The sequence below is a fragment of the Eretmochelys imbricata genome, chromosome 4, assembly GCF_965152235.1.
Source record: "Eretmochelys imbricata isolate rEreImb1 chromosome 4, rEreImb1.hap1, whole genome shotgun sequence".
Classification (NCBI taxonomy): domain Eukaryota; kingdom Metazoa; phylum Chordata; order Testudines; family Cheloniidae; genus Eretmochelys; species Eretmochelys imbricata.
The window spans coordinates 87,759,286-87,772,091 of NC_135575.1; the positions used below are offsets into that span (position 1 = coordinate 87,759,286).

At 39.7% G+C, this 12,806-nt stretch overlaps 1 protein-coding gene across 4 annotated transcripts in view; it reads left to right on the forward strand.

Moving 5' to 3' along the window:
* MTUS1 (microtubule associated scaffold protein 1) overlaps positions 1-12,806 on the forward strand; it is a 147,485-nt gene that overhangs the window by 105,282 nt on the left and 29,397 nt on the right. For all 4 annotated transcript variants that reach the window (XM_077814560.1, XM_077814561.1, XM_077814562.1 and 1 more), the window contains one exon: positions 9,000-9,066. In XM_077814560.1, the coding sequence (XP_077670686.1) occupies positions 9,000-9,066 (67 nt within the window). The remainder of the gene's footprint in view (positions 1-8,999; positions 9,067-12,806) is intronic.

A 12,806-nucleotide genomic window follows, 5' to 3' on the forward strand; every position in this document is an offset into this window, starting at 1 on the left:
AGCAGCAGAAAAGAAGGGAAGATCATATTTTAGCACCATGTAACCAGCAAGTGCTCTGTGGACCACCAGAGATCATGGACCATAATTTTGGAACTGATACTCGATGCTATTTATGGAGTAATGTAGGTGTGTATACAATACTTTAAAATAAACTGGTAGATCCATACCCAAAGGATTTTACATTCCAAATTAGGTGCAATACAACAAGAAGTGATAGATAAAAGCTACAGCAGTTGAAAGGTCCTGACATATTGATATTTATGCCCTTTCAGACATTTCTGTTTTTGTAGTTAACTTTGTTTACATTTAATGGACAGGATATTGTGAGAATTGAGTGCTGAAGAAAAAAATGTGAAATCACCTGAGAGAAGACAAGGGGCGTCTGAAGACCTGATTTGTTAATCATACAGTTAATACCCTTTTTAGGAAGAGTATTAAATTTGATAAATACAGCTGTATATAAATATTGTGATGCCTGTTTATAGCAAGATGCAATCAGCATCTTGAAACTGCAGACTGAAATGATATGTATATTGTATATATCATTTCATACAATATAAATATGGACCACATTAGTATAAAATATTGGTGCCTATTTGAGATGGCCTTGTTGCTTCAAAGTGGGGAAGCCGTGTGTGTTACACAGATCATCCCAAACAAGTATCAATAAAACCCTTATACTACTTGTGTATTTACAGGTCACGTTTTATATAAGTATATTAGAAATATTTAGAATTTTAATATATTTATTGGTACTGTTTTTTCATGTCTGCTTCTCAAGGCAGGATCCCTCAGTACCATGAGGCTATCTGTGCAGGCTTCAAAGAGCAAACTCATAACTTTAGAAACTTCTAAATATGACCTCCCAGCCAGCTTTTCTTTACCTATATTATCTTGACTTCAAAAGGATCTTCTAGGCCTAGAAGAGTTTCCATTGGAATACTGGTATCTTCCCTTTCAAGTGATCTGAAGCTCCCATGTCTAGCCCTGATGGGTTGCAATATTAAACATTAAACCTGTAACAGTGACACGCTTCCCTGAGGTACCCAGTGTTTTGAGACACCTCATTACCACCTTACCTTAGCATGAGAAAGTCTTGTCTGTGTCTGCCAGACATCAGCCCCCTAACTCCAACAGCCACAGACAACACAAGCATTCCCCTCTAAGCCTTGCAGGCCCTGCTGTTTCTCTACTGGTTAGCAACAGGAACAGCACAACCCTCAAGCCCTCCAAGCATCTCCCTGTTCCACTGGATGCTCTTAGTATTCACAGTTTCACTGCTTCCAAAGAAACAATACCCCCCAGCTTACCTGTTTCACTTCAGATCACTGCTACACTTAGCACGAAACACTTAGATATGTTTATAGTGAAACTAAGTGTGTTTATTTAACCAACCACATAGATTCAAATAATAGCAAGTAGAAGTATTGAAAACAAATGGGTACACTTTCATAGCATGAATGCTAGAGCCTAGGCTTTATTAACAAGATACTCGCGTATTGTGGAATTACTCACCCAAAATCCTTGCAGTGTTTTATCGCCAGGCTGGCGCTGACCCTCCTTTCCTAAGACAAACATGCTGTTAGCTTGCCTCTTTGGTGAGAGATCCTTTGTGCTTCCTTGTACTCCTAGATATACCCTAACAATCCTTAGTCCTAAAGAGGCCACCCCCTGCTGTTTTGTCCTGTAAATTTCCCCCCTGGTAGATTTTTCCAGTTTTTTTTTTTCTGCCTGTGGCTCAGTATGCAAATAGGCATACATTGAGAGGCATACAATCCCCATATGACCAGACTGGCAGATAAGCATCTGTTACTTCATGGCTGAAAGGAACATATCTGAGGCATGTCACTCCTGGTGACCTACCTTACCTTTAAGGCCTTAAGAACATCATTTTTTGCATCAAGGCATAACTTCTTAAATATTATCTGTACAAACGTTTAGCAATGATCATGATACCCAGCAGCCTACTGCTCTTGGTAGAGACCTCACTCGTCACCGTTTGGTGAACTATGATGCATATATCTGACCTACGAGATCCCTACAAAACCCTGTACACCCTAGTGCAGTTTGCCATTTGGGACCAAGAGGTTCCTGGGTCACAGGCATTAGAGACTATTATAAGCATGGGCCTCAGACTAATGTGATTCTGAGAGAAATTCGGAAAACTCCATCTTTTTCATGGATGGAAAACCTCTCTTCCTGGTGTGGGTAGCTGTTTTTATTGTTTTTTTAATGGCAGCTGTCTGAAGCTGCCCAGATGTTTGGAATGTTACAGGCAGTCCCAGTGGAGATGAATTTGTGAGCAGAGTATGGGTGAGGTGGTCAAAGGTGCATGTAAAATGCAGTTTATCACGTGGATATGAGCACCACACGTGTGCATAAAATGAGTATTAACCCCCCCCAGACATTTCAATATATAAACGTAACTTTTCCATTGTTGGTTCTTGGAAACTTTCCATTTAGCAGTTTAAATACAATTTCAAAGGATTTTGTTTCCAGAGGAGGAAATCAAGTTTGTTTAGAGTTTACACTACATAGCACTTATAACTATTACCAGACTTGCAGTGATAACTTATTGGGCAGGTGTGCTAAAGTAAAGCCAGATTTACCACCTCTGTCATACAGTCGTTAACTGTAATATCTAGTTGTTGAGGGAATTACAGTTCTACACACATCAAGGAATTCCACAAAGTAAAACAGGATTTACACTTTAGTTTTAAGAGCTGCAAGACACACTAGGTATAAAACTATATAAAGTTTGTTTATTCTATAGTTGGGACTAGGATCCACTCTGGTATTGTCCCTAATCCCTTCCCATCCCCACACAACCCTCAAAATTGTAAGAAAAAAGTTGACTTGGACAAAATTTCTATGTATTTTTGTGCCATTAAAACAGATCAGTTTGAAAAAAAAGGGGCAGACACTAGTTATCCAGCCTGCCTACCTGATCCAGCAATGAGGTCATAATTGTGCTTACAACCTACCTGTTGCCATTGAAATAACTGATGTCACAAATTTAGAATGACTACTACTTGATTGTTCCATGAAGTTTGAGTGGGGTGGTCGTTGCTTAAACATAGATCTTTCATTAATACCTAATTTTTCTTTGAAGATGACTTTTAAAGCTGCTGCATTAATTTCTAGTCTTATTTTAAATTAAAATCTTGCAAAGCATGTATTTATTTCTACTTTGGTGCTCCACCCTGAAGTACTACAATGTCATACTGCATAAAACTTGAAATGAAATGTCTATGATAGTTTTGATTGGACCACTCAAACTTCATCACATCTTCATATTCTTTAGTATTATATGATATTTCTGTTTCAAGTCTTGCAAGTTGGTTTTATTTCGTAGAACTCCATGTATGTTTAGGACTACAGTTCCCTCAGCACCTACCTATTACATTTAATACCAAGCTATATGACAGAGGTGGTAAGTCTAGTTATTGTTTAATGTATCTACCTAATAAGCTTGCATTTTAAGTATTGCATTCAGATTTTACAAAAGCCTGGAAAGAAACTAGGAGGAGCCCTGATTCTTTTATATCTGGAAACAAACGTTTAGTGTCTTTGTTGTCCTTGAAGGTTTTGTAACTAACAAGGGAATTCTTTAAAGAACCAGAAAAACTCTGACAATTATCTGACTTAAATTGTCTTTAAATGCCAATATGTCTGTTTTCAGTTTATATACAGATTTTTTTAAAAAATTGTGTTTTACAGTGGGTTTAGTGATGTTAAATGCATGAAGAGGCTTTGGCAGAGTTCAACAACCATGGCTGTAGTACTACTTAATTTTTTGCTCTTGTATTCTTAAAATTTTCATTTTCCATAAATCTGTCTATGGGAAAATCTAATTATTTGTCTTCAGTGTAACTGACATGCAACAATTCAGTGAATGTTGGCAGCATTGAATTTTAAACAGGCTACTTGAATTTGGATGTGTTGGTAACTGGTAAAGCCCAAATTTACTGTTATACTAAGCACTGTTTGAATTATAAACTCAGTGCTGGCTTTTAGCAAGTGGACAGTACAGGGTGGGTTTTGTACCCAAGCAAATTATGTGCCCAACTTCCACTCAAAATCAATGGGAATTAGGTACCTAGCTCAATTAGGTGCTTTTGAAAATCTAACTTATCTAACCAGAGCAGACATACCCTGGGCAGATTAGGACCCTGGAAGTGCAGTATGGGTACATAGAACACCCTTTGCGGGAACCTGATATTCTAGGAGGAGCGCGGGCCTTGGCTAGCCTGCCCTGAAACACCGTTAGCAGAGGAGGATGCTGCTTACCCACATGGCTGACCTAGAAGCACTCACTCTCCCTTTCATTCAGCACCATCAGTCCCATGGAACTTGGAGGGAAGGCAGAGTCTTGGCTGCTTTGCCCTGTGGCATTGCTGACAGAAGCATACTTCAGCTCTGCTCACCTTTCAGACGGCACACTGGTCACAAGAGTTTCCTGCCTCTAACCGTCCAGGAGTTGCTTCTCCCTGTGACCAATGCTGATTCCCAGGCCTTGTCTGTACTTAAAATTTATACTGGCATAGCTATGCCAGTAAAAATGTTGAGTGTAGAGTAGCTTTGCTGACAGAGTGCTCTTGTTGGTATAGTTAACATAATTTAGGGTCTGTCTACACATAAACCACTATGGTGGTGCAGCTGCATCACTGGAGCACTTTAGTGAAGACACTGCCTACACCAACTGGCGGGGTTCTCCCTTTGGCACTCTACCTCCCTGAGAGGCAGTAGCTAGGTTGATGGGGAAATTCTTCTGTTGACCTAGCACTGTCTACTCGCAGGGTTAGTTTGGTTTAACTACATCACTCGGGTGTGGATTTTTCACATCACTGAGTGACACAGTTGTACCAACCTAATTTCCTAGTATAGAGAGGGTTGCTAACCCTGAAATTGGCATCAATTTCCCAGTGACTATTGAAAGCAATCTGGGAGATTTTAATAGGATATTTTTGAAAAAGATATTAAATCATGTTGGAAGAAAAGAAAAAAAAATCTCCCGGAATAGTTTCAGTCAGAGTTGGCAACCCTAAGTGTAGACCAGGCCTCAGAGAGGTGGTGTTCCTACACCAAACAGGAAAAATTCCTGTTGGTGTATGCTGCATCTACACGAAGAGGCTATACCAGCACAGCTCTGCAGTGTAGACATAATCCTAGGTTATGTAAAGGCAAAGGGTGCAAAGCATTGATTAGAAGTATTCAGAGCTGGCTGGGCTCATGTCTGGTCTACACTATAGGCCTATATTGATAGAAAGAACTCTGTCACCTGGGTGTGAAAAATCCACACCCCCGAGCAACACAGTTATACCGAACTAACCCCCAGAGTAGACAGCGCTATGTTGGTGGGAGCTTCTCCCGCCGACATAACTACCACCTCTTGGGTAGATGGATTAATATGCTGATTGGAGAGCTCTCTCCCCTCAGCTTACAGCATCTTCATTAAAGTGCTACAGCAGCACAGCTGCATCAGTGCCGATGCACCAATGCAGTGTTTTAAGTGTAGACCTGCCCTCAGTCTCTTTGGGAAGCTGGGGGGAAAAAAAACTGCCATGTTGGAGATGAGTCAAATAGCACCAGTAAAGGGAGAGGAAAGGGAAGTAACACCAAGAAAAGGACCCAGAGAGCTAGGAGACCTATGGAGGTAAAAAGGAAGAACATTGGTGAAGAAAGTAGCTGGAAAGAAGAATTGGGTAGTAACCCAAGCAGGGTTAAAGAAGGTTAACTAAGAATTGGAGTGAAGTTTTACAAATGAGAAGTTTGTAACATTGGAGGCAGGGAGGAGGAAAAACAAACACTGAAAGATTGAAAAAAAAAATCACAGAACAAATATATGCAAGTATAAATTTAATTCAGAAGAGAACAAGGATCCTGAAGGTGGCTATGGAAAACTGTGTCAAGACAATTAAACAGAAAAGGGGAAACAAAACACAAGATAGACTAAGTCTTAGTTTGCAGAGTTCAACAAATGATAGTAAATAGTACTTAACTATGTACACAGTACTACAGTGAGATCTAATTAGATAATAAAAACTCTGCAGTATTCACTGTTTCATTCAGTTCTGTATATCTGTAGTGGGCACTGATGTTACAGTGCTATGATTCATCCTTTCCTCACACTCTTCTCCAGAGGAAAAACTGCATCCTGGTAAATTCCCTTGAACAAGTATGAAATTCTAATACCCTAAAGAGCAACCTATGGCTATGGTTTAGTCTTGATTGGGAGAAAATGTGGTTTTCAATTCTGTTCAATCAAGTTAGAAAACCCCTCCTAATGCTTATTAATATGAGGTTACAACACGGTCCTCTAACAAGCCTTTGAATATGTTAGCATGAGTCTTAACCAGCATTAAGAGGAGTTTTCAATTAATTGAGTTAAGCTAACTTGATTGAGCTAAAATGACAAAGTTGCACCTTTTTTGCCTTTAAGACAGGACATATCAATAGACATATGCTGTGCCAGTCTGCTCAGTACATAATCTCTCTAAATTTAGGGCCAGCCCTATAGTTCAGGATCATGTATAGGTGTCCTTCAATTGATTTAAACTAAAGAGGAGCAGACTTAATCAGCAATACTTTTATCCTCTCCCTCTAGGCTCAATGTAGTAACCTCACTTTTTTTCCCATTTGCATCAAAAGAGGATGTGTTTTAAGGCAGCTTTTAACCTTCATATGCTAAATCTCTTTTTTTATTGTAATTAAATTGTTATAATATAGGCAAATGCATCTGAAGAGAATGTGTAGGTAGGTCTTTATATGACGCATAGCCAGTGAAGGACTTGCTTGAAAAGTCCAAATGTTACACCGTATGAGTTGACAATTTTTGGAAAAACACTCTTTACTCAAGAACAAACTAGGCATTACAGCTGTGTGATCAAACTAGGAGATGGCTGAGATGTTGCACTTAATGCTAAATGAGTGGCTACCTAACTAATGGCTACGTCTAACTCCTTTGGGCTTTAATTGTCTTTAAGACCAATGTTTCATAGTTTCACTCACTCTTCAGATTTCGAAGGAATATTTGCCACCTCCTTTATTCTCCTCCAATTAGGTAATCTGATAAGTGAGTTTCTTATCAAGAGTCCTAAACTAATTTGCAGTAGGAATAAATGGGAGAAATAAATGTATTCTAAAGGTGGGGTTTTCTGTGAGCACTTCCCATCCCTTGGCTTTAAGTATGGCAGTGTTAATGTTTGAATTTAACTACCATAGATGTTTTGTGTAGTTGCAACTCGAAAAAAAATATCTGAATGGTTTTATACAACTGTATTATGTTTCTAATATAGTACAGGTGAGAGCAAAGGAGACAATGTTCACAGTGAAGCTTGTTGCAAGTGATGGGGTCATTAGAAATGCAAGTTTGGGTACTCATCATCATGTTAAACTTAGTGTTTACATTGCATTCTCACTGGTGCATAATTTTGTTTTTTCTGTCCAGTTCAGGTCTCAGGTCAGTTATTTTTGTGTATACAAATTAAGTGAAAGCCTGGTATATCTAGCTCAGAAAGCTAAAAATATACTCCATTATCCATGGAGAAGGTCAGATTTTCCTTTACTGAACCAGCTGATATTTGAGTAAGTGGCAATCGATCAGTCTAAGGTCTGCTTCTCATTTTTCATAAATGAAGGGCTGTGGCTTTAAGTAATCACTGACTGCTTGTGCCAAGTGCAGAAGCTGCAATATCTGCCTCTGGTGGGAGAGAGCAGTACAAGCAGTACGGTAACCTGCAAAGCTTGAAGTAAGGCTGAGACAAGGTCCAATGGAGTCCTTCCTAGTAGTGTCTTGTATCTAGCCAGACCAGTTTGGTGTGTGGTGTTGCCAGTACCACCTGTATACCCTGTTACATGTGCAGGGTGGAAGTGGAGACACAGAAGCTGGAAAATGGGCTGCTCTAGCAGCAAAATGTGCCTCTATTCTCAATGTGCTGCAACAAGGGTAATCACTATTTGTTTTATAGTGCTTTTCTGGAAGAATGTCAGGGAATTTAGGCAGTGGCTGACTGCAGGGAAGGTGACATGGCTCCAGCAGCAAGCAATTCCTGACTGGAAAGCCTGAATCTTATGATCTCTGCAACATTATGCTCTCCACAGCAGTGGTTGCGTCTGGAGGATTCTGTTCATGAAGTGAACACTGAGCTGTGAAATACCTTTAATGTAGTTATGCTATGTATGCTGTGAATTGTCCTTCTTGAATCTGCTTCTTAAACTCTCTGTTCTATGCAGCAGCTAGTTTCAGGTTTTTAGGCGGTCTTTCAGTTGTGGGCAGAATATAAGGGGCAAAGGAGGTAGTCGGGTTTTTTTTCCTGGCTTTTAATTTGAATAACAAGCTGATTCTTGCTTTAAAAAGCTCTAGTTAGTCTTCCTGAATGCCAAGACCACTTTCTATATTTTTATATATTTTCTTTCAATTCTAATCTGTTTTTTGTAAAGCTAGAAGTTAATCTGAGTATTTTAACTGTCATTGAACCTATAAAATCTATTAATGGAAAAAATGGCGATATTTTAAAAGTGGGCTTTACCTTTCCTTCATGGAAGATTGAGCTTCTAGCAAAGTTTAGCTTTGTTTACATTCAGCACAAAGTCCATATGCTGACAAGATCTTAGCATAAATATTTAAGTTTGTGTTTGAAAGAGGCATGCATCATGTGTCCTATGCATGCATTAGTTGAAACATTGTGGGTCAATATACAGTTACACCCATGAGGGCGGGAAAAATCCTAAATACAATCATTTAATTGCTGCAAACTAAGATTTAATTGGATTGTTAACTTGGGAAAACTAGGGAGGCTGTTTAAAGAATAACTTCCATAACAACTAAGGAACATCTGTGTGTTTGTAACAGCAAAGCTGTTACCCTAAATGATTCATTTCTTGGCTTCTCACTCTTGCCTTTTGTTTTCCTGCAGATAATGTGAGTTAATTATTGGAAGGTGTTCTATTCAAAACACTAGTAACCAAATGTGTTTTTTTTTCTTCTTTTTTTACAGAGGGAGAAAGCACTAAAACAGCATAAAGAGCTATCTCAGGAATTCCTCAACCTTAGAGGAGAGCTGGGTAAGAAGCTATTTTCCCAATTTTAGGGGGAGAGGGAAGGAAATGCAGCAAGAGTTCTTTTGTAAAGACAGATGTCATGGTATTGTAACAGAAGTCATTAATTCCCTGGCTGAATTCTGTTCAAATGCTTTAACGCTGCATTACTCTGGAGTCTTGACAGCATGACCCCAGGTTCACTGAATTCCTGGCGCTGATCTGACTAAGCCTGTAGGGCCTCCTCAGGAAGCGTGTATCTGATGACCAAAAAGTTCACTTTCCAAAGAGGGAAGGATGTCTTACAGTATGCATATTCCTGTTTGATACCTAAATTATTTGTAAATTGTTTCTACAGACACTTTCTGGCAAAAGTTGATTAAAACTAAAATGTGCCATATAAATCTATTATATTTTCTCTTTACTGGTTTGTGGGCAAATGAGTGTAAAATTAATAGAAGGAAATGCCATAAATCTCATGAGATTAAATGCTTGAGAACTTATCTTCGTGGACAACTATAATATTGAAAATGAACTTGTAATGCGCAAGGGATAGTTTTGCCAACTTTGAAGCTGCATTTAACTGTGTTTAATGGTGACGTCCGTTTGTTTTGCCTTGATCTTAGAGTGGTATTTTGCTCAGATATTTGTGTGTGAAATGAAAATGTAACTGCAGTTGAGGCAAATGAAGCTAATACTTACACAGTATCAGCACATTTTTATTGTGATAACCTACAACCGTAGCATTCTGAAAACAGAAATCACCTGTGTTAGTCTCAGATACTTCATCATCATTACTTTCCAACACCGTGAAAATAGGACTTAAAGTTGTAAATAGTCTGTCAAAGTTAACTGTGTGTATAGCTCTCCTTACTTGCAGCACCAGCATTAACTGAAGGCTTATTTTCCAGTTGTGACTGATAGGCTAGGCATTTGCTGGCAGCTACTATCTAACTGAGTTAAGAGCTTAGCTTTCCTTGGCCCTTTGACTCTCCCCAACCATTAACTGTCAGGAAATGGCTTCCCCATCTGTCACAACTGCTTATATCTAACTTACAGTTTTAAAAAATGTAATTAAGCTTTCTGCAACAGTGTGTCTTTGGTGTTTTGTGTTGTACACAATTGAGCAAATGCTTTCTTTGCTGCCCTTTACTTTTAGTTATACTGAAGTAATTCTGTAGTGTAGATCAGGGCTTAATAATGAATAATCCCCACCCGTGAGCGACATAGTTTTATACAAACCCAACTGCCAGTGGACAGCGCTATGTTGGCAGTAAGTGGTTTAACTAAGCCGACAGGAGAGTGCTCTTGGAGCATCTTCACTAAAGCACTTCAGCAGTGCAGCTGCCTGGGTATGGTGTTTTAAGTGTACACCTGCCCTTAGGATACTCTTCACACAACTTCATCAGCTAGGCACTGCAGAGTCAAAAGTGCAATAGAGGACACAGGGGTTGCTCTCTTCATAGTTTGTCTGCTGAGCTTACTGCACACATCAGGGGTTCCATGCATTCCTTCAGCTCCCTGTTTGCCATCTTCCTGCCCCCCTCTTTCAGAGACTTCCTGCAACTTCCCCACCCTTTCCCTCATGCTAGAGGTTCTGGGGGCCTCCATATCAGAATGCCCTATTCTCCTGATGCCAAGGCCTGTGTGCATGCCCCTATTCTGCATTTTGTCCTTACTGTTCATTATTCTTTCTATCTGGGAGTGCCATCTGGGGTGTCGTCTGAGAGGATGAGCAGGAATATTGTTATGCTCAAAGATGTTAATGGGTGCATCAGCCTGTTTGACCTATAGACAATTGCAAAGCAGCTTGATGCTGTGTCTGTGTTAATTAGATGGGAGGGGCTCTGTGTCTCCCATTTCCCCACCCTTTTTGTTCTGATTTTCCCCCAAAATTAACATGGCTCTAACCATTGAAGCCTAGAATTTTCCCTGAAATTTTGAAATTGATCAGATGTGGTCAAAGACAGAGAGATGCCTTTGAATTGAGTGTAAGGTCTGTGCAATCTTGGCCAATAAATGCCAGAAATTTTAACTTCAAATTTCCTTTTTCATCTTTTGCATGAAATTCAATATAAAATGGCAAACTTTAATGGGTTCGTACAATGTAGAATTGTCAACATGTGTCTTTAGCCTTCCTACTGCTTAGTAGGGAAATATATTTCTTCCACCCTAGGGAGATTATGGAATCTCCATCACTGGAGGTCTTTAAGAACTGGTTAGACAATGTTTACCTGTCAGGGATGGTCCTCTTGAGGTCCCTTCCAGTCCTTCTAGGATTCATGAACCCTAAAGAGCCCTATTCCCAAAATAAGGCTATGTCTATACTAGAAATACTACAGTGACACAGCTGCAGCTGTGCCACTATGGTACAGCTGCTTAATACAGCGACAGAAGGGGTTCATCTGTTGCTGTAGTAAATCCACCTCTCCAAGAGGTGGTAGCTGGGTTGATAAAAGAATTCTTCATCTGTGTCTACACTGCAGCTTAGGTCAATTTAACTACATTGCACAGGGTGTGAAATTTTTCACAGTCCTGAGCGATGTAGTTAATCCGACCTAACTTTGTCACGTAGACCAGCCCTTGAGAAACTCTTAATACTGGAGTTTTAGCTTCATACAAACAAGTCTCTTGACATGACACATCAGTTTTTGAGAGAAGTTAAGACAAACTATCAGATAAACTTACAGAAAAGAAAAACAGTCTCTCACCCTGTCCTTCCATTCACATACCTTTTCAGCCTCCTTTCCCCATCACATTCATTTGCCTACTGACCTGGTTAAGAGAATTTCTTTAATCATCATAGCTCTTTATTAGGGATGGTAAAAACTAGTTTGGAAAAGTGGATTGGGAGGACAAAACTAGACTATTTTTTTCCCCAATCACCATTTTTAAAAAAAAGATCCTTATGTAGTTGTCTCCTTCTCAGATGACTCTCCCCATAGGCTCTAGCTGCCTCCCTATGACTACTAGTAGTCTGGTTGGTCTCTAGCTGGGAAGACAGACTTCAGATCCCATTCTCAAGTACTCCTTTTAGATGGTGTCAACGTTCCTTCCCCACTATGAATTCTAGGGTACAGGTGAGGGGACCTGCATGAAAAACCCCCTAAGCTTATTTTTACCAGCTTAGGTTAAAACTTCCCCAAGGTACAAACTGGACTTTATTGCTGCCACCACCAAGCGTCTAACAAAATATAACCGGGAAAGAGCCCACTTGGAAACTTCTTTCCCCCCCAAAATCCCCCCAAGCCCTACACCCCCATTCCTGGGGAAGGCTTGATAAAAATCCTCACCAATTTGCATAGGTGAACACAGACCCAAACCCTTGGATCTTAAGAGCAATGAAAAAGCAATCAGGTTCTTAAAAGAAGAATTTTAATTGAAGAAAAAGTAAAAGCATCACCTCTGTAAAATCAGTATGGTAAATACCTTACAGGGTAATCAGATTCAAAACATAGGTTTTGCCTAGAGGGATTCTCTTAAGTTACAAAAAGACACAAAAACAGGAATATACATTCCATTCAGCACAACTTATTTTATCAGCCATTTAAACAAAACAGAATCTAATGCATATCTAACTAGATTGCTTGCTAACTCTTTACAGGAGTTCTGACCTGCATTCCTGCTCTGGTCACGGCAAAAGCAACACACCAACAGAGAGAACCTTTTGTCCCCGTCCCCCCCCCAGCTTTGAAAGTATCTTGTCTCCTCATTGGTCATTTTGGTCAGGTGCCAGCGAGGTTATCTTTAGCTTCTTAACCCTTTAC